Source organism: Scyliorhinus torazame, chromosome 17, assembly GCF_047496885.1.
Source record: "Scyliorhinus torazame isolate Kashiwa2021f chromosome 17, sScyTor2.1, whole genome shotgun sequence".
Taxonomy (NCBI): Eukaryota; Metazoa; Chordata; class Chondrichthyes; order Carcharhiniformes; family Scyliorhinidae; genus Scyliorhinus; species Scyliorhinus torazame.
Window position 1 is genome coordinate 53,574,178 of NC_092723.1, and position 21,728 is coordinate 53,595,905.

Here is a 21,728-nt window from a genome sequence, read left to right on the forward strand (position 1 = left end):
TACTCGGCGGCGGTGGGTGGGGGTGGAGCTCCGCAGGGGTGGGCTGCCATGGGAGGGGGAGGGCAACCGGTTGAAGCACCACCATGCCAACCCCTGGATCCCAACCCCATTCCGGGAGCAATCCTTGTCCCTGCCCGTCTGCACCACCAATCACCCATAACCCCCATTGACTGCTGCGGAATCTGGCTGCGCAGCTGAAGGATATCGCCGATAGGGAATTGGCAATCGTGGGTAAGTGAGCACTTCACACATGCCAAGTGGATTCCTGTGGGTGGTGGGCCATGTAGCATATGGGAGTCATTACCAAGCACCCCAATCGCACCTTGATGTCTGGACAGTGCCTGAACATTGCGGGAGGAAACACCCACACTCGCAGCAGCCAACATCCGAACACCCAGGGTATGGGACACACTCATGTTCACAGCCAGAGGCTGGGTGAGCCGCATGGGGTTGGGGGTTATGTGCTGTACAATACCCCATTCCAGATAGTGCTGCTCCCCTCCCCACCCCTCCCTCTCCACCCCTTCCACCGGTGCCCTCCGTGATCTTCAATGTGCCTGGCCCTCCTAGCTCTACCACAACACCTTAAGGTTTCTCCAGGATGCACATAAGAGGTGGAGGCAGCCAGCTGCTTACCTCGCCCCGTGACCTGCGATGTGGCTGACGAGCGTCCTCTGGGGCCGGAGTGCCCCGGCTCACTTGTCGGCGGCACATGTTCCGTGCCGCCCTGTTCCGTGTGCTGACTGCGAGACACAGCCTCATTAGAGAGGTGGAACTCGGGAGAACTGGTGGCCACCGCCACCACTCCATGGGACGGGTCTGGGTTGGCGGTCAGCGCCCCGTCCTCCCGCTCGGTGCCCATAAGGCCCTGGAGTTCACCCAGAGAATCAGCTGGTATGAGCCCTGTCTGCTCCTGCATCGTCTCACACTGCCAGCCCTGGTGGTTCCCCATGGTGTCGACATCCTCAGCTCCTCAGTGACTGGGACATGCTCTGCAGTGCCTCAGCCATGCCTACCTGCAACTGGGACAAGTTCCACAGCGCCTCAGCCTTTCCCATCTGAGAGCGGGACATGTCCCACAGAACCTCATCAAAATTAGCCTGGTACTGGGTGACATCCACCAGCGAGGAGGACATTCTGCCGAGACCCTCAGCCATGGTCGTCATCGACTGTGCAACACCCTGAACACCTTCACTCAAGGTGCCAACGTCGTGCACCTGGCACTCCACTGCGTTTGCCACCCAAGCAGTGTTGGCCTCGGTGCCACTCATTGCCGGCACCATCTCCTGCACCCATAGCCTCTGGGATTCCTCCAAGCTGCTATGGATCTGCGGGAGTGTCGCTGACATCTCCCTCTGCACGTCCCGGCCGTTCCCTGTCGTCTCCATCAGCTCCGGGTAATGCACTTCCAGAGGCTCAGCATCAGGCTGCGGCCCAGTTGGGCCCTGGGATGCAGCTGCCCTCCAACTGCTCTCTCGCCTGTGGGATCCTGCCTCCACCTGATGTACATCAGCAGTAGTGCTGCTCAGCAGATTGTGCCCCAGATGCCTGATTGCTAACATGTCCCACCGAGATGTTGTGTATCTGTCCTGGTGGAGGGTGGGGATGACAGCTATGCTGCAACCATGGTGGTATCATTGGAGCTCTCCTCCGAGGTGTTCTCCTGGGAGTCAGGAGAGGGGGCCATCTGCGATGGGCCGGCGCCGGCAGCTGGAGGACCTGCAGGAGAATGGACATGTGGTCAGTGGAAGTGATGTGTCAGTTAGTAAGGTAATCACTACTCACGTTTGACAGTGTGCCCTGGTGGAACCCGGTGGTTCCTCGCCTCTGCTGCGCCCGACAGCCTCCATGTGGGTGGCCGATTTGTCCTCGGCTACCCAGTCACCTCCAGGGCCCGCTCCTCGAAGGAGGTGAGGATTCTCAAGTCTTCCACCCCACCGCCAGTCTTGGCCCTCTCTCGCTGATTGTGGGAGAACTTTTCCTGAGACACAGAGGGGACATCGTTAGCCACACGCGTGCTTCAGTGGTGGGCGAGAGGGTGTAAAGGCGTTGTTGAGGGGGAGTGCTGGGGGTCACTTGGAGAGTTGTGGGGGGGGGGGGGGGGCTGTGGATGCTCCCTTGGGGGTGGAGGGGTGGCATTGGTGTCTACTCACTCATGCTGCCCAGTGTAGGTCGTTGACCTTCTTCCTGCACTGCTGGCCAGTCACTTTGGTCATATTGCTGGAATTAACGGCGACCGCCACCTCATTCCAGGCAGCACTGGTTGCCTTGATGCTCACCCTCCTGGACCCCCGGGGAAAGAGGCCATCCCTACTGGCCTCCATCACGTCCAGGAGCCTCCCCAGGTCAGCGTCCCCAAATCCTGATCTCCTCAGCGCCATTATTGCAAGCTGGCTGGGGTTGGCTGAGCAAGTGCAGTTTATGTGCTACTCTAACTCATTAGCGGGAGGGGGGCTGGGCTGGCGAGCATGGTCCCGGCGAATCAGCTGGCCTGCCGTTATTTGCAGTGAGAAGCCCGTGAGGCCTCGTTAAGTGGACAAATTAACTTTGAATTGTTTTGCCGGTTTCGCTGGGCCGATCATCGGGAAACCTCCGCCAATTCCCGCGCGCTGCAACACTTGGAATTTTTTTCCGGAAAATCGTGCCCTAACTTTCAATCAAAAGGATTTTCCGGGTGCGGCTATGCAGAGTTAGGTCGCATATTCGGTAGCTCCCGCTTGGAATGGACTTTTGGGCTCTTTTACAGGCCCCCACGGCATTTGTTTGACATTTCCCGGTGTGGGAAGACGACTGCAACATTCCCCTGACAGTGTCCCCCAGGAATGATATGTCTTTTGGTTACCAGACTCGACAGAAACAGTAAAAGATTTGGCCGTTACTGCAGGGGAGAGGAGCATCTTCCAGCATGCAGGCGGGGGAAGGGCAAGCTTAAAGCCGCAAGCTGACTTGAGGGCCTCTATTAAAGGTGAATTCTAGCAGCAGAGGGAACAACTGTGAAGAGATCTACCAAGGCTTCCGGTGGCGGCCATGGAGGAGTACGTCGCGCATTCGGCAGCTCCCATCTGGAACGGACTCTCTGACCTTTTTCAGGAGTTTTCACAGACTTTTTGGGGCAGATTGGTGAAGCGAACACTGCCAAAAGGATTCCCTCTCGAGACTTCCGGTTGCGGCTATGCGGAGCTAAGTCGCACATTCGGCGGCTCCTGCAAAATCGGACTTTTGGGCTCTTTTCGGGGTCCCACAAGGGCACTTTTTCAACATTTCCCAGTGTGGGAAGGAGTTAATAATAGCTCCCCGTTAGTATATGGCTTTAACTAGGAGCGGGTCGACAAAAAAGGTGGTGGTGGACCAGAAGAAGGGAGGGAAGGACAAAATGGCGGCGGGCAGAGACCAGGCAGCGTGGAGGCAGTGGGCGGAGGAGCAACAGGAGGGTATCCAGCGCTGCCTCAGAGATTAAAACAGACCTGCTGGAGCCGATGAAGGCTTCTATTGATAAGCTGCTGGAGACACAGACGGCCCAGGGGGTGGCGATCCGAGAGGCTCGACAAAAGATCTCTGACAATGAGGACGAGATCTTAGGCCTGGCGGTAAAGGTGGAGGCGCACGAGGCGCTCCACAAGAAATGGCAGGAGCGGTTCGAGGAGATGGAGAATCGGTCGAGGGGGAAGATTCTGCAGATTCTGGGCCTCCCAGAGGGGCTGGACGTGGGGGCCTATGTGGTCACCATGTTGAACTCGCTGATGGGAGCGGGGTCCTTCCAGGGGCCCCTGTAGCTGGAAGGGGCCCATAGAGTGTTGGCGAGGAGGTCCAAGGCTAACGAGTCTCCGCGGGCCGTGCTGGTGCGGTTCCATCGGTTCGTCGATCGGGAGTGTGCGCTCAGGTGGGCCAAGAAGGAGAGGAGCAGCAGGTGGGAGAACGCGGAGGTTCGGATATATCAGGACTAGAGTGCGGAGGTGGCGAAGAGGGGGGCTGGGTACAATCGAGCGAAGGCGGTGCTGCACAGGAAGGTGGTGAAGTTTGGCATGTTGCAGCCGGCGCGACTGTGGGCTACCTACAAGGACCGGCACCATTATTTTGAGTCTCCGGAGGAGGTGTGGGCCTTTGTTCAGGCCGAGAAGCTGGACACAGACTGAGGGTCAGGATGAGCGATTGGGGACTGCGGTGGATATGTTATACCTATTTTTGGTTCGGGTGGATTTTGCATTGTTTTGGGTTTCTTTTTCTCTGTGTTTTTTTCTTTCGGGTTGGGGAGGGTGGATGGGGCGGGTTGGGCACTGTTTTGGTTGGTGGCGGGGCCTGGTAGGTGGAGAGCGCGGGCTTTTTTCCCCGCGCCGAAGACTGGGGGGGGGGGGGGGGGGGGGAGAGAAGAGGGGGCTGGGGCGGGGAAGCGAGGATTGTTTCCCGCGCTTAGAACGGAGGGGGGAGGGGGAGAGCCTGTCGATGGGGAGCGGGATAGGAGGGTGTGCCACACAATGGGAGGAGTCGAAGGGGAGGCGGAGTAGCCGGGATCAGCAGGAGTCAGCTGACTTGCGGAAGTGCAATTGGGGGAGTAAACCAGCTAGGATGGGTCCTAGCTGGGGGTGGGGTGGGGGAATAGAGTTGCTGCTGCTAAGGTCAAGGAGGAGCTGGAGCGAGTGGGGGGGGGTCGAGGCAGGGGTATGCCGCTGTGGGGAACGGGTCGGGTGTGGGGTGCGGGCGCGTGGCTGGCCGAGGAGGGGTCATGGTTAGTCGGCTGGGAGGGGGTAGCCCCCTGATCCGGCTGATATCCTGGAATGTAAGGAGACTGAATGGGCCGGTTAAGCGGGTCCGCGTGTTCGCGCACCTGAAGGGGCTCAAGGCGGATGTGGTTATGCTCCAGGAGACACACCTGAAGGTGGCAGACCAGGTAAGACTGAGGAAAGGGTGGGTAGGTCAGGTGTTTCACTCGGGGCTAGATGCCAAAAATCGAGGGGTGGCGATCTTGGTGCTAAAGAAGGTGTCATTCGAGGCGTCGAGCATTGTGGTAGATAATGGCAGTAGGTACATAATGGTAAGTGGTAAGTTGCAGGGAGAGAGGGTGGTACTGGTCAATGTGTATGCTCCGAACTGGGACGATGCGGGTTTTATGCGGCGTATGTTGGGTCGGATCCGAGACTTGGAAGTGGGGGGCCTGATAATGGGGGCAGACTTTAACACGGTGTTGGATCCGGCACTGGATCGCTCCAGGTCTAGGACGGGTAGGAAGCCGGCGGCGGCTAGAGTGTTGAGGGGATTTATGGACCAAATGGGAGGGGTGGACCCTGGGAGATTTGCAATGCCAGGGGCTAGGGAATTTTCATTCTTCTCACATGTCCATAAGGCTTATTCTCGAATTGACTTTTTCATTTTGAGTAGGGCGCTGATAGCGAGAGTAGAGGATACCGAGTATTCGGCAATAGCCATTTCGGACCACGCCCCACATTGGGTGGACTTGGAGATGGGGGAGGAGGGGGACCAGCGCTCGCTGTGGCGCTTGGAGGTGAGGCTGTTGGCGGACGAGGTGGTGAGCGAGCGGGTCCGAGGAAATATAGAGAGGTACTTGGAGACCAACGACAACGGGGCGGTCCGAGTGGGGATGGTATGGGAGGCACTGAAGGCGGTGGTGAGGGGAGAGCTGAACTCCATTAGGGCCCACAAGGAGCGGGGGGAGAGGGAGAGGCTGGTGGGGGAGATGGTGAGGGTAGACAGGAGGTATACGGAAGAGCCTGAGGAAGGATTGTTGAGGAAGAGGCGCAGCCTCCAGGCCGAATTCGACCTGGTGACCGCCAGGAATGCGGAGGTGCAGTGGAGGAAGGCCCAGGGGGCGGTCTACGAGTATGGGGAAAAGGCAAGCCGGATGCTGGCGCATCAGCTTTGGAAGCGGGACGCAGCTAGGGAGATCGGGGGAGTTAAGGACAGGGGAGGGAGCGTGGTGTGGAGTGGGGTTGGCATCAATGGGGTCTTCAGGGACTTCTACGAGGAATTCTACCGATCCGAGCCCCCACGGGAGGAGGGAGGGATGGGCCGTTTCCTGGACCAATTGAGGTTTCCAAAGGTGGAAGAGGGACTGGTGGCGGGACTGGGGCCCCGATTGGGCTGGAGGAGCTGATCAAAGGGATAGGAAGCATGCAGGCGGGGAAGGCACCGTGGCCGGACGGTTTCCCAGTCGAATTCTATAAAAAATATATGGACCTGTTGGGCCCGCTGTTAGTTAGGACCTTTAATGAGGCAAGGGAGGGGGGGGGGGGGGCTTTACCTCCGACGATGTCCCGGGCACTGATAGATCTCGGAAACTTACCAGGTGATGCAGGAGGAGGAGGAGGCCGTGGTGGTGGAGTTGAAAGGCAAGTGGGAGGAGATCGAAAAGGGCCCATGGTATTCGAGGCAAGGTACTAACATGGATTGACGATTGGCTGTCAGGCAGAAGGCAGAGAGTTGGGATAAAAGGTTCTTTTTCGGACTTTAACGCGCACCTGAAGGGGACGAGTGGTGTCCCGCAGGGTTCAGTGTTGGGGCCACAGCTGTTCTCTTCATATATTAACGATCTAGATGACTGGACTGGGGGCATTCTGGCTAAGTTTGCCGATGATACAAAGATAGGTGGAGGGGCAGGTAGTATGGAGGAGGTGGGGAGGCTGCAGAAAGATTTAGACAGTTTAGGAGAGTGGTCCAAGAAATGGCTGATGAAATTCAACGTGGGCAAGTACGAGGTCTTGCACTTTGGAAAAAAGAATAGAGGCATGGACTATTTTCCAAACGGTGACAAAATTCATAATGCTGAAGTGCAAAGGGACTTGGGAGTCCTAGTCCAGGATTCTCTAAAGGTAAACTTGCAGGTTGAGTCCATAATTAAGAAAGCATTTGCAATGTTGTCATTCATCTCAAGAGGCTTGGAATATAAAAGCAGGGATGTACTTCTGAAGCTTTATAAAGCATTAGTTAGGCCCCATTTAGAATCCTGTGAGCAATTTTGGGCCCCACACCTCAGGAAGGACATACTGGCACTGGAGCGGGTCCAGCGGAGATTCACACGGATGATCCCAGGAATGGTAGGCCTAACATACGATGAACGCCTGAGGATCCTGGGATTATATTCATTGGAGTTTAGGAGGTTGAGGAGAGATCTAATAGAAACTTACAAGATAAAGAATGGCTTAGATAGGGTGGATGTAGGGAAGTTGTTTCCATTAGCAGGGGAGACTAGGACCCGGGGGCACAGCCTTAGAATAAAAGCGAGTCACTTTAGAACAGAGATGAGGAGAAATTTCTTCAGCCAGAGAGTGGTGGGTCTGTGGAATTCATTGCCACAGAGGGCGGTGGAGGCCGGGACGTTGAGTGTCTTTAAGACAGAAGTTGATAAATTCTTGATTTCTCGAGGAATTAAGGGCTATGGAGAGAGAGCGGGTAAATGGAGTTGAAATCAGCCATGATTGAATGGTGGAGTGGACTCGATGGGCCGAATGGCCTTACTTCCGCTCCTATGTCTTATGGTCTTATGGTAAGATTGAATGAGAATTTCTGCAGAGGTCGATTAAGTGGCTGCAGTCATTCTGAAGCATAAGTGAACATTCCAAATGACTGCTTGTTTATTTTTTAAATAGAAGTAGATGCTGCTGAAACAAGTTTTTTTAGCTGATGGGATCCTCAGGGCTTAATATTGCAGATCGATAAGGTGATGTTATCTTGTGAGCAAATATATTAGAAAGCACAATGCTGAATGTCAGAGATCAGTACACAGGGGAGTATCATGTTGGTTCTCCATTCAGTTCTAACGCAAAAATGCAGTGACTGATGCATTAAGCAAAACGTAGCAGCTTTTCTTTGTAAAACAGATTACCAGCATGTTTTCTTGGCAGCACAAAAATATGGCTGGGTATGGACTGAAACCTTGCATGACTCGAAAACTGGTACATTAGTTTTCTTCATGTTGATCACAAGGCCAAAACATGGATTGGAGAAGAAGTCAATGCGACATTGCCTGTCCAGCTCTGAACCAGCAGCTGGTGTATCAGCAAACAGGAAATCACAAAGCATGTCCTTGAAGATCTTGGTCTTTGCCTTAGAAAGGTTACAACGAAAGAGCCCACCTTGTCCATGCCAGCCCGAAGACATCAAGGTGCCCTTTCTAATCCCACCTTCCTGCACCCAGTCCATAGTCCTGTAGCTTACAGCACTTCAGGTGCAGATCCAGGTACTTCACATTTAGGGTCTCTGGCTCCACCATCATCTCGGACAGCGAATTCCAGACTCCCACTACCCTCTGGGTAGTAAATGGTTTTGTCATGACCCCTCTACACCTTCTGTCATTTATCTTGAATCTATGGTGGGTTATAGGACTCTCCACCAAGGGAAACAATTTTATCCTGTCCACTATCTCTTCTCAATTTTGTACACCTCAATTAAGTCACCCGTCAGCCATGGGCGGCATGGTGGGACAGTGGTTAGCACTGTTGCCTCATGGCGCCAAGGCCCCGGGTCACTACACATTCTCCCAGTGTCTGTGTGGTGTTACCCCTGCAGTCCAAAGATGTGCAAGGTAGGTGGATTAGTCACACTAAATTGCCCCTTAATTGAAAAAAAAAAAAAGTCACCCCTTAGCCTTCTTTGTTCCAAGGAAAATAACCCCAACCTATCCAATCTCTCCTTGTAGCTACACTTTTCTAGCCCTGGCAACATTCTTGTAAACCTCTGCTGCACTCTCTCTCGACCAATTATGCCCTTCCTGCAATGTGGTGACCATAATTGCACACAATACTCCAGTTGTGGTCTTGCCAGTGTTTTATACAATTCCAACATGATATACTTACTTTTATATTCTATACCTCTGCCACTGAAGGAGAGCATTTCATATGTTTTCTTTACAACCTTGTCTACTTGAACTGCTGCCTTTAGGGACCCATAAACTTGTATGCCAAGATCTCTCACTTCATCTACCCCTTCAATATATTCCCATTTATTGTGTGCTCCCTATAACTGTTTGATCTCCCTAAATGCATGACCTCAGTTCACTGTGTTAAGTTCCATCTGCCACTTCATCGCCCACTCCACAAACCCACCTATATCATTTTGGAGTTTACAGCTATCCTCTACACTGTCTACCACTCAGCCAATCTATGTGTCGTCTGCAAATTTCCCAATCGTGCCCTCCACGCTCACGTCCAAATCATTAATATATAACACAAACAGTAATGGTCCCAACACCAAGCCCTGTGGAACACCACTTGAAACAACTTTCCATTTGCAACGGCAGCCATCGACCATTACCCTTTGTTTCCTGTCTCTAAGCCAACTTTTTCTCCAGTTTGCCACATTGCCCTGTATCCCATGGACTTTTACCTTACTGACCAAAATGCCATATGGGAATTTGTCAAATGCCTTGCTAAAATCCACGTACATAACATCCACCACACTACCTTCTTCAACCCTTCTCGTCACTTCTGAGTTGCCTCAGATTGAGCAGCATCTCATCCATGGGATATCTGATTTTGATGCCTGGATCACCATCAGGGAAAACACTGGAGAACATGAGAGAAAAACATGTTGAAGAAGGTTGGCACTAGCACGCAGCCATGTTCAGCTCCATTGGTGAGTTGGAATGGGTCAGATGTCTGATCATCATCCAGGACGTGTGTGAACCTGCTGTCATGGAAACGCTGAATCACTGATGAATTTCTCAGGGCAGTAAAATTTCCCCAGCTTTCCAAAGGCTTTCACACTGATTGCATTAAAGACCTTGGTCAGCTTGACAAATCTGGCTTAGAACTCGCTGTTCTGTTCTTGCCATTTCTTCTGGAACTTTCTAACTGTAAAAACCATATCAGTGGTTCCTCTACCTTTTCGGAAACTGCACCAATTGCAGCAGATCCTGGTAGAGATGCTGCAGCAAACAGTTCAGTAGAATTCTGGTTAAGATTTTGCATTGTAGCCCATCTGCAATCTCTCTGTGAGATCCATCTCCAACTACCCCTAGGTCGACCCCTCTTTCTGCTGCCCTCCACTTTGCCATCTAGAGATCTCTGTAGCCTTTTGCTCTGATCAAAGGGCTGAAGTATTAATGTTTTGTTCTGAACTGAATATTTGTTCTGTGTACAGATTGAATAATTTTGGCAACTGTGCGCCAACTTGTTTCGACAAGTTTGATTATCCACCTTCCAGTCTAATCCTTGCTCTTTGGTCCCAATATAGGCTCTGGATGAATCTCATTTTAGTCTCAATGTCACTTTTCAACAGCACATGCATTTGCTTTTGGTGATAAACAAGATTGAAATTAAAAAAAAATATTACTTGTGAAGAACTTTTGTTTACTTTCAGACTTTTTTTTAAAACCAAAGGTTGTCCTTCGGCTAAATATTCTCTCTTGTTCCTACTGCAGGTCTAAATCCAGACTGTATTTCACCAATTTTTGGTCAAATATGTGATTTCTTTCTCCTATGATTTTTAAAGTCAGTTTTAAGTTTATAGTTCTATATGCACCCCACTGCTTTAGGTTTCTTAGGTTACTTAACGAATAATGAACGTCACAAGTCATTTGGAATGTATCTTTTGGTATATATTTGATCACAACTTTCTATATCAGTTCTAGTTTTGTTTCTCCAAGGGATGTTAGGTGTTCTGTTGTTACCTCATCTATGCTTTATCATAGAATTTACAGTGCAGAAGGAGGCTATTCGGCCCATCGAGTCTGCACCGGCTCTTGGAAAGAGCACCCTACCCAAGGTCAACACCTCCACCCATAACCCAGTAACCCCACACAACACTAAGGGCAATTTTGGACACTAAGGGCAATTTATCATGGCCAATCCACCTAACCTGCACATCTTTGGACTGTGGGAGAAAACCGGAGCACCCGGAGGAAACCCACGCACACACGGGGAGGATGTGCAGACTCCGCACAGACAGTGACCCAAGCCGGAATCGAACCTAGGACCCTGGAGCTGTGAAGCAATTGTGCTATCCACAATGCTACCGTGCTGCCCTGGAGTTTTTCCTAATCTCATCAATTTCAAAGTATTCTTTACCTCTGATATCATGTTTGGTCCTTTATTTGCCTCAACATTTTGATAACTCCCTTGATTTGGCTCGTTGTACATTTATGTATATATATATATATTCTTTACATGTTTGATGGAGGAGGCGGCGGTGGTGCAGTGGCATTGTCATTTTACGAGTAATCCAGAGACTCAGGGTAATCCTCTGGAGGCCGGAGTTCAATAGAACTTTTGCTTCCACAACAAGTGTAATGATGATTGTCGCTAAAACTCATCTGATTCACTAATGTCCTTTCGGGAAGGAAACCAGACATCCTTACCTGATCTGGTCTTCATATGACGCCAGACCCACAGTAACGTGCTTGAATCTTAAATACGCTCTGAAATGGCCAAGTAAGCCACTCAGTTGTATCAAACTGCTACGAAGAAAACGTAAAGAAATGGAACTGGAGAGACACGTAGCATTGACCTAGACAACGGTAAATTAACATCTGGGGACTTGTGCCAAAATTGGGAGAGCGGTCTCACAGACGAGTCAATTAACAGCCTGACAAAGTCATACTCAAGGAATCACACCTTACAGATTATATCCCAGACACCACGTTCAGCATCCCTGGGTACGTCCTGTCCCACCGCAGGACAGACCCCAGATAGGTGGTGGCACAGTGGTATACAGTTGGGAGGGAGTTGCCCTGGGAGTCCTCATTAACAATTCTGGCCCCCACATCTCATGGCAACAGGTTAAATATGGGCAAGGAAACCGCATGCTGATTATCACGTACCATTCTCCCATAGCTAATGAATGATTACTCCTCCATGTTGAACACAATTTGGAGGTGGCATGGGTGCAGAATGTACTCTGGGTTGGGGACTTCAATATCCATCAAAGAGTGGCTCTGTAGTGGAACCACAGACCAAGCTGGCCGGGTCCTAGGGCATAGCTGTTAGATTGGGATTGCATCAGAAGGTGAGGCAACCAAGAGGGAAAAACCTACTTGACCTCATCCTCACCAACCTGCCTGACGGATGCATCTGTCCATGATAGTATTGGAAGGAATGACCACTCAAATTTCTCGTGGAGGCACAGTTCCACCTTTACATTGAGGATACCCCCTTTCATGTTGCATGGCATGACCGCTGTTCTAAATGGGATAGACTTTGAACAGATCTAGCATCTCAAGACTGGGCATCCGTGAAGCTCTGAGGCATCAGCAGCAGCAGAATTGTACTCAACCACAATTTGTATTCTCATAGCCCAGCACATCTCCCACTGTACCATTACCACCAATCCAGGGAATAAAGCCTGGTTCAACGAACCGTGCAGGAGAGCATGCCAGGAGAAACACCTGGCCTACCTAAAAATGAGGTGACAACCTGGTTAAGCTACAACACAGAACTACTTGTGTGTGAAACATCAAGTAATAGACAGAGCTAAGCAATTCCACAATGAATGCATCACATCTAAGCTCTGCAGTCCTGCCACATTCAGGCGTGAATGGTGGTGGACAATTAAACAACTCACTGGAGGAGGCTCCACAAATATCCCAATCCTTAATGATGGAAGATCCCAGCACAAAGGATAAGGCTGAAGCCTTCTCAACAATCATCAGCCAGAAGTGTTGATTGGATGATCCAGAGAGGTCTCCAGCATCACAGATGTCAGTCTTCAGCCAACTTGATTCACTCCTCGTGACATCAAGAAATGGCTGAAGGCACTGGATACTGCAAAGGCTATGGGCCATGACAATATTCCGGCAACAGTACTGAAGACGTGTGCTGCAGAAGTTGTCGTGCCCCATGGAAGCTGCTCCAGTACAGCTACAATACTGGCATCTATCCAGCAACTTGGAAAATTGCCGAGGTATGTCCTGTCACAGGACAAATCCAATCCAGCCAAGTACCACCCATCAGTCTACTCTTGATCATCAGCAAAGTGATGGAAGGGATCATCAACAGTGTTATTGAGCAGCCTTACTCAGCAATAACCTACTCGCAGATGCTCAGTTTGGGTTCTTCCAGGGTCACTCAGCTCCTGACCAGAACTTCGCAGGTGGGGTAAGAGTGACTGCCCTTGGCAACAAAGTAGCATTTGACAAAACATGGTATCAAGGAGCCCTAGCAAAATTGGAGACAATGGGAATTGGGGGGGAAACACTCGACTGGTTGGGAGTTACACCTGGCATAAAAGAAAATGGATGTGATGGTTGGAGGTCAATCATCTCAACTCCAGGACATCACTGCAGGAGTTCCTCAGGGTAGTGTCCTCGGCCCAACCATCTTCAGCTGTTTCATGAATGACCTTCCTGTTATCATAAGGTCAGAACTGGGCAGCTTGCAGATGACTGCACAATGTGCAGTACTATTCATGATTCCCAGATACTGAAGCAGTTCATGTCCAAATGCAGCAAGACCTGGACAAGCCTGGAGGCTTGGGTTGATAATGGTAACATTCGTGTCACACAATGAGCATCTCCAACAAAAGAGGGTCTAACCGTCATCCTGTGAAAATCAATGGCATTATCATCCCTGAATCCTCCACTATTAACTTCCTGGGGCTACTTATCATTGATCAGAAACTGAACTGGACTAGCCATGTAAATAATGTGGCTTCCAGAGCTGGTCAAAGGCTAGGAATCCTGTGGTGAGTAACTCACCTCCTGATCCCCCCAAAAGTAGGTAACACCATCTGCAAGGCAAAAGTCAGGAGGGCAATGAATATTTTCCATTTGCCTGGATGAGTGCAACTCCAACAATACTCAAGAAGCTTGACACTATGAAGGACAAAGCAGCCCACTTGATTGCTACCTCTTCCACAAACATTCAATCCCTCCACCTCTGACGAACAGTGGCAGCTCTGTGTACAATCTACAAGATGTACTGCCGAAACTAACTTGGGTTCCTTAGGCAGCACCTTCCAAACCCACAACCACTACCATCTGGAAGGACAAAAGCAGCAGATACTTGGGGACACCAGCACCTGGCGGTTTCCCTCCAAGTCACTCACCATCCTGACCTGGAAATATTTCGCCGTCCCTTCACTGTTGCGGAGTCAAAATCCTGGACTTCCCTCCCTAACAGCACCTCAGGGACTGTAGCAGTTCAAGAAGGCAGTTCACTACAACCTTCTGAAGGGCAACTAGGGATGGTCAATACATGCTGGCCTAGTCAATGACACCCGCATCCTGTAAATGAACTAAAAAGAATTCAAGTTCAGATTTTCCCCACCAAGTTTTAGAACCTAAACTCAAGTACCTTGGAAGTACAGCTTATCATCCTACCAAAGCACTTCATCCCACAAAGTGCTAAATTGTGTGAACAATTAACACAACATATCAACTATTTCAACAGCATTGCAAAGTTAACATCCAGATGCAGCAGTTTTTGTTCCCTATTTTTAGAAAGCTATGCATTTTCCTGAATGCACCAAAGCTTGCATTTCTAGATTATTAATGAGCAACAAGCAAATTGAAAATAGGCAGATGCCACAACACTCATTAGTAAACCAAGGGAGATAATGATTGGATTCATGAAAGGAAATGCTCCCCTTCCTATGAAAAAAGCAATAAATATAAAAACACAAGCATGTGAAGTAATATAATTACACATACCATCCACCATTTTAATGTCATTATTCAAAGTAATAAATTGGCCTGTATATCAATGATTTTCGATTGACAATGATATATTATCACTATTCAGTAACATCCGTGTCATTGTCATCCTACTATTCTTCTCTAACTGAAATACCAAGCACGTGGTTCGCAACTGTCAATGGGTATCCACCGAGACAAAAAGAGCAGTTCACGCAAGATCAAGTAGATGCTGCATGAACAGGTAGCAGAATCAAGGTGTGTTATTAATGCAGGCAAAGAGATCTGGCATAGTAGAGGGGGCACACAACATAATATTTCTCACAATGTGGCATCATTTGGAAATTTCAAGGATTGCAAAAAATATTGCAAAGAAAATAGTCACAGAAGAAACCTGATGTGGTCGAGCATCAAGGTTAAATTCATACTCTATCTGACCTGGAAATGCTTGGTGCTAACAGAGCCATTCCAAGCTCGTGTTTAGAATGAGGTCCAAATCTTCATGCCAGTTTAGATACATGTTTACTACCTGGACATGAACCAAGAGATAGTCTCATCACCCCACAAGGAGCATAATATTATTTGTCAGGGAACTCTGGCGTTGAGACATAAGACACCACTTACCAAATTATGTTTGCCACTGCTACAATTGCTCACTATTGAAAGAACACCCAGGAATCATAGAATTTACAGTGCAGAAGGAGACCAATCGGCTCATCGAGTCTGTACCGACCCTTGGAAACAGCACCCTATCTTAAGGCCATACCTCCACCCAAACCCACACCTCCACCCTATCCCTGTAAACCCACCTAATCTGTTTTGAATACTAAGGGCAATTTATCATGGCCAATCCACCTAACCTGCACACCTTTGGACTGTGGGAGGAAAGCGGAGCACCCGGAGGAAACCCACGCAGACACGGGGAGAACATGCAGACTTCGCACAGACAGTGACCCAAGCCGGGAATCGAACCTGGGACCCTGGAGCTGTGAAGTAACTGTGCTAACCACTGTGCTACCGTGCTGCTCCAATACAGGCTAATAAGGGCATAAAAAGACAAATTAATTAATACAAAGATAACCTTGGTTTCTCTACTCCACCAGAAACTGCCATCTTCAACCACCTTTACTTTCCACCTTTCCCAATCTGCGAGGAACTCGGACATTATTTGGGACAGAGATCAATCAGTTCAGCCGACTCTATCACTTCCCTCCATTGCTCTCATCCATCGGAATAAACATCCCTACATGCTCCTCGCAGCCCTAGTCTTGAAATCACATTGTTCTCTAGGTTCTTTACCATCTCCTGCAATACTCTCTTAGATCCCATCTCATTCATGAGACCCATCTTTTGTTCCCTTGATCCTATTCAATGACTGACTAATGAACGTTCTTTCCTGGGTTCTATTTTAGCTGATACGATTAACATTTCCCTCCGCTAGGATTGTTCCCCTGTCCTGCCCTTCAGATGTGCCTGTCCTCAAACAATCTACCCATGGCCTCTCAGTCCTTGCACACTACTACCTTACCCCAACCTCCCTTTCCTCTCCAAAGTCCTTGAATGCGTTCTTGCTTTCCAAATCCATGCCCATCTTCCCTGCAATTGCATGTCGAATCCCACCAATTAGGTTTCCAGCTGGGCCAAAATGCCGAAATGGCGCCTGTCAAAATTACAAATTACATTGAGTGTGACTGTGAACCCCCATTCTTCACAACCTATCTGCAGGCTTTGACACAGTTGACTGTGCCATCCTCCACCAACTCTTCTGTTGTCTGGCTGATTAGAATTGTCTGAGCTTGCTTCCATTCTTATCTAGTCATAGCCAGAGAATCATCCGCAACAGCCTCTCCTGCCTAGTGTTACTTCTGGAATTCCTCCAAGGACCTCTTATATTTCTTATCAATATGTTCCTCCCTAGTGATATCGTCTGAAAACATTCTTGATTTCCCTTGCATGTCAATGACATTCAGTACTATCCCACCAACACCTCTTTGGACTCTTCCACTGATTGTCCAAGACTAATATCAGCAGAGCAGAAAGTCTTCCAGCTAAATACTGGGAAGACTGAAGCCATGGTCTTTGGTCTGCCCCACAAACTCCTGTCTCTGAATACTCATACATCCCTGGCAAAGGTTCTAAGCCGAGTGAGATCCTGAAGAACCTTTTGATATATAGGGGTGTCCTAATGCTTGCTTTGCTTAGTTCATATGTAGTAAAAGGTGTAATTTCTTTCAGTTACTAACTGGAAGTTCAAATTTCATTTTAAAAAGTTAATACTCTCCCTCGCAATCATAACAATAATCAGATGGAAGACCATCAAGAATAGCAAGGAATGAGTAATAGCTATTCGACTGATTCCTCCCTCATATTTATGGATCTTGAGGTGGGGAAAAAAAGTTTACCCAATAATAATAATCTTTATTGGCACAAGTAGGCTTACATTAACACTGCTATGAAATTACTGTGAAAAGCCCCTAGTTGCCACATTCCAGCGCCTTTTTGGGTACACAGAGGGAGAATTCAGAATGTCGAAATCACCTAACAGCATGTCTTTCGGGACTGGTGGGAGGAAACCGGAGCACCCGGAGAAGACCATTGCAGACACTGGGAAAACGTGCAGACTCTGCACAGACAGTGACCCAAGCCAGGAATCGAACCTGGGACCCTGGCACTGTGAAGCAACAGTGCTAACCACTGTGCTACCATGTTGCCACAATAGAAGATATGAACTATTCCTGTGATTTCCCAGTTAGACTTGTTTTATCCATATAATTAATGTTAATTTGAGAAATTTAATCAACTTAAATGGGAAAAGCTTAATTTTCAGGAATCTAGGTTAAGAGCTGTCAATACACCCTAATAGGAGGCCAAAGTGCAAATAAAGCACTTGCCATCAATACTGAAGTATATTCTTCACATAATTGCTCGCATAACGGACTACATTAAACAATGTCTCATGGGATATACCATTCATGCTTGCATAAGGAAGAACAAAAACCACATCATACCTTTAGCTCTTCCTCCATTTCAGAAACTTTCCTTTCCAAAGCACGTTTTTCCTGTTAGAAACCAATTACACTTTATGTTAGAACAACAAAAATAGAGAGCATTTCCAGCTTAAACTTTATAAATGCATGTTTTGTTCCAACTTTCGCTCTTGCTCTCAAGGCCAACACACAGCTATTAGCAAGCTAACTGAACATGACAGGAACAGTCGGACAGCATACAGAAGGTAATAGATTCCAGAAATATATAATCCTTACTTTGTGTCCTTCAAATCTATAATTTAGTGGGTCCTCAGTAGGTGCTCAGCCTAACAGATGCAAGTTGGCAGAAGCTGCAGACTAGAAAAATGCCCAGCTCACAAGTACCCAACTGGGACCTCGACTGATAAGTAAATTCTGTGGCGACTCAGAATATCTGCATTCTGCCTCCAATTTCAGCCCACCCTGCTGAGTTCATAGCATACCTCTGCCCTCCGGTGACCCCGTATTTTTGTTCTCAAGTCTATGAAATCACTTGGGCATAAATTAAAACTTCCATATTGTTTGTTTCTCTTCCCTCAAAATGTTTTTGTAGCAATTTATATCACAATTGCACGGTAGCACAAGAGGATAGCACTGTGGCTTCACAGCGCCAGTGTCCCAGGTTCGATTCCCCGCTGGGTCACTCTGTGCAGAGTCTGCACACTTTCCCTTTGACTCTGTGGGTTTCCTCCGGGTGCTCTGGTTTCCTCCCACAGTCCAAAGGTGTGCAGGTTAGGTGGATTGGCCATGATAAATTGCCCTTAGTGACCAAAGAAAGGTTAGGAGGGGTTAATGGGTTACGGGGATGGGTGGAAGTGAGGGCTTAAGTGGGCCGGTGCAGACTCGATGGGCCGAATGGCCTCCTTCTGCACTGTATGTTCTCTACATGGGTTATTACATTTTTTCTATAATTATTACTAATCTTTCCCTTATTGATATTACCTTTTTCATACTTAATATAATGCTTAGATCATTGAAGGATTATGGAAAAATAGGACCAATCTGGCTTTTATCACTTACAATAACATTTTTCTTATAACTCCCCTGTACAGGGTGATCAGCTGTCATCATTACAGATAAAGCAAAACATAAGGGCCTGAATTCTCTGGCCATTCACTAGTGGTGGGATTCTCTGGTCCCGCCAGCAGTGCACTCCCGCCCGCGAGTTCCAATGGGATCTCCCAACAGTGGCAGGAGCAGAGAATTCCACAGCCAGCGAATGTCATGCCGCTTCCCGCTACTGAGAACCATGTAGCTGAGAGCCCAGAGAATCCCACCCAAAGTATTTGGTGAACAGTTTTGATTGGGAACTTAAAATTGTTGAAAAACTAAAAATAGGGAGACTATTTGTCTGGACAATTTGTACATGCTTAGAAATTTGTGGTAGGGATAGGGAGTTGGGGCATGGAAAGTCAACGTACCCTTTTTTCCATCTCCAGCATTGAAGACTTATCAGAAATCCGTTCTTGTTTCTGAAATGGACAAACACCTATATTAGTTTGTGCTAAATTGCCAACAGGAATTTTCTATAACAGGATTCGAACTTTATAAAAGGTTTTCGTGAGAATCTCTCGGAACCTGTGTAGCCTTCTCTAGCTGTGCTTTTACTTCAGTGAGTTCAAGCTGTGCCTCTTGCAGTTTGGCTTTAAGTTTCTCATTTTCAGTCAAGGCCTCTTCATATAACTGAAAACCAAAATCAATGATTAAATCAACTATAAATCTGGAATTTCAATTTAAGCAGTAAATGTTATCTTTACATGCACTATTTTAAACACACTTGTTGAACGGCATTTTCTTTTAAATACACATGTTTGCAGTTTTAATTATTTCAAATGTAATCATAAAGAGGGGTTACAGGAGAAACTTGCTTCCCATCCAGTCTATAATTAGCGCAGGCTTAAAATTTAAACTTTGCTACTTAAAGACATTCACTTTCATACTGCATGATGACTCATAACCTTCAGGCAGGAAGAAAGAATAGCTGCACATTTGAATGAAAATAATAAGCAAAAATATAGATTTTGTGTGTAATATTTTTCTTCACCAGGCCACACAGTTGAGCAAGTGTTGCACAGCAATGTTATAAGGGAGCAATGATGATTATTTGAATTGATGTCATGGGTTATGCTTATTTTAAGTTCTCTGTACGAGCCACTTCTTCCACTAATTCTTTTTAAAACTCATCAACTGGGGTGATTTATAGCTGGTTACAGATGGAATGCTCAGCAGGACGACTGGTTACTATATATGGAGCTTAAGGAGCAATTACATTTACGAGGAAGCTAACACAAACCACAAAGCCACTGAAATTGTACACATGTATACTGGTGTAGTAAAATAATTATTTTAAATTACTTGCAGCCTTCTATAAAGATTCCCAACTTTCAGAACTCCATGTTCAGATGATTTAGCCACCCATTAATTATTACTAGAAAGTCTTGGAAAAGATTCTTCTGATTTTATTCCTTCATTTTAGTTTTGATATATATTGTTACTTTACTGACTAAATACTAAGTGGGTAATGTCACCACTGGGGTTTGGTTTCAAATCAACAGACCTAAATGTCCATTCTCAATCCTTTAAATAGAGGTCAAATATGCCCATGTCTCCCTGGCTGCTGATGTTGAGAATTTGATCTTCCAAATATTAGCTTCTAAATATTCAAGATATTCCCAGAACTGTTCCTGACTAGTTGTCACATTTGTGCAACACAGGGAGCTTTTCCCCTATTTCAAGTTTATTTGGTCATTTTAATAATGACCAATGTATTACATTAGCCACAATGTACCAAATGCTCTTTGTCAACATCAAGGCTCCAAAATAAAATTTGACATCCTCCAAGCCTTGCAAAATAATAAATTAACATCTGGTGTTAACAAAAGTATGCAGAGTACCCCCGATAGGTCATCATTTAGGACATTCTAGAAAGGAATTCATAAAGCAAAAAGAGGCTCTCAAAATTAGAAGACTACAAAATTAAAATCAAAGGCCAAATTTTCTCGGGATCTTCCAGTCCCGCCAGCGGCATATTCAACGGGAACCTCCATTGACAACGGCAGGACGAGAAGACCTCACCGGCAGCCAATGGCGGCCCACCTTCGCTGCCATGAAACACACGACAGGGTGCACAGAAAGTCCCATCCATGTTGGAGCCCTGCACAAATCAAGGCTTCTCTTGGGATAAATATACTTCAATGTTCAGCTTCCTTATTCCTTGGAAACAAATGGTTAATTGCTTAGAATAATGCCTGAAAATGTCCGAGACTAAATTAATTTTACAAGAAAATTGATTTTCCTATACAGTGTATTTTATGTTGTGTATTGATTGCTCCTGCTTGTTAATTTGATCTTGTTATGAGCATATTTTACTTGTGCTCCATTTCTATATAATTTGTTAGCTGTACTAAATTGATGGAGGTATTCTTGTAAAACTTGTAAATTTGTCAGTCACATTTTTATTAATTTTGTTTTGAAAAATCAACAATATTTCCGCATTTTCTGGAGGCAGGAAGTCAAGACATGTTGCCAGGTAAATGAGCTAGAATCAAACCATGAAAATCATTCTGCTGTTCAAAAATCGCCACACTGATCTGACATCTGGGGCAGGATTTTCTGCCGGCGTGATTCTCCGTTTTGCCGGCGCCCGGGGGTTTCCCAATGGCGTGGGGCTGCCCCACAATGGGAAATCCCATTGACCAGCCGGCGCAACGGAGAATCCCGCAGAAATGTGGCACGGCGGGGCAGAGAATCCAGCCCCCAAAGAGAGCTCTACATTATATTTAGTCTACCAGGAGGCAGCTCAAACTAATCACTAAAATAAGTTCTGTTATAGGTCCACAATGTTTTTGGAATCATTTGACCATTGCAAGGGGAAAAAAAACATGGTTAAAAAAAGCATAACACAACAAGAATGATTCTTTTGATGATTCATGAAAGTAGGGAACATCCAAATTTATAGATTGCTGTAGTATTCCCACTGCAAATCTCAATTTCACACAAAAAAGAACTGCAGCTGGAAAGGGCAAGACCGAGCCTGTGTGGGAGTGAGTTAGAGGAAAAAAAGGCCAAAAACATATTTTCAGAGACAATGCTGTCAGATTCATACTCTAAAATCTACAAATCGTTCA

The 21,728-nt window shown here is 47.5% G+C and overlaps 1 protein-coding gene across 3 annotated transcripts in view; it reads right to left on the minus strand.

The window, feature by feature from the left end:
- LOC140393875 (protein phosphatase 1 regulatory subunit 12A-like) overlaps window positions 1-21,728 on the minus strand; it is a 323,102-nt gene that overhangs the window by 5,824 nt on the left and 295,550 nt on the right. For all 3 annotated transcript variants that reach the window (XM_072480443.1, XM_072480442.1, XM_072480441.1), the window contains 3 exons: window positions 19,180-19,284; window positions 19,023-19,073; window positions 17,584-17,634 (listed from right to left, as the gene is read on the minus strand). In XM_072480443.1, the coding sequence (XP_072336544.1) occupies window positions 17,584-17,634; window positions 19,023-19,073; window positions 19,180-19,284 (207 nt within the window). The remainder of the gene's footprint in view (window positions 1-17,583; window positions 17,635-19,022; window positions 19,074-19,179; window positions 19,285-21,728) is intronic.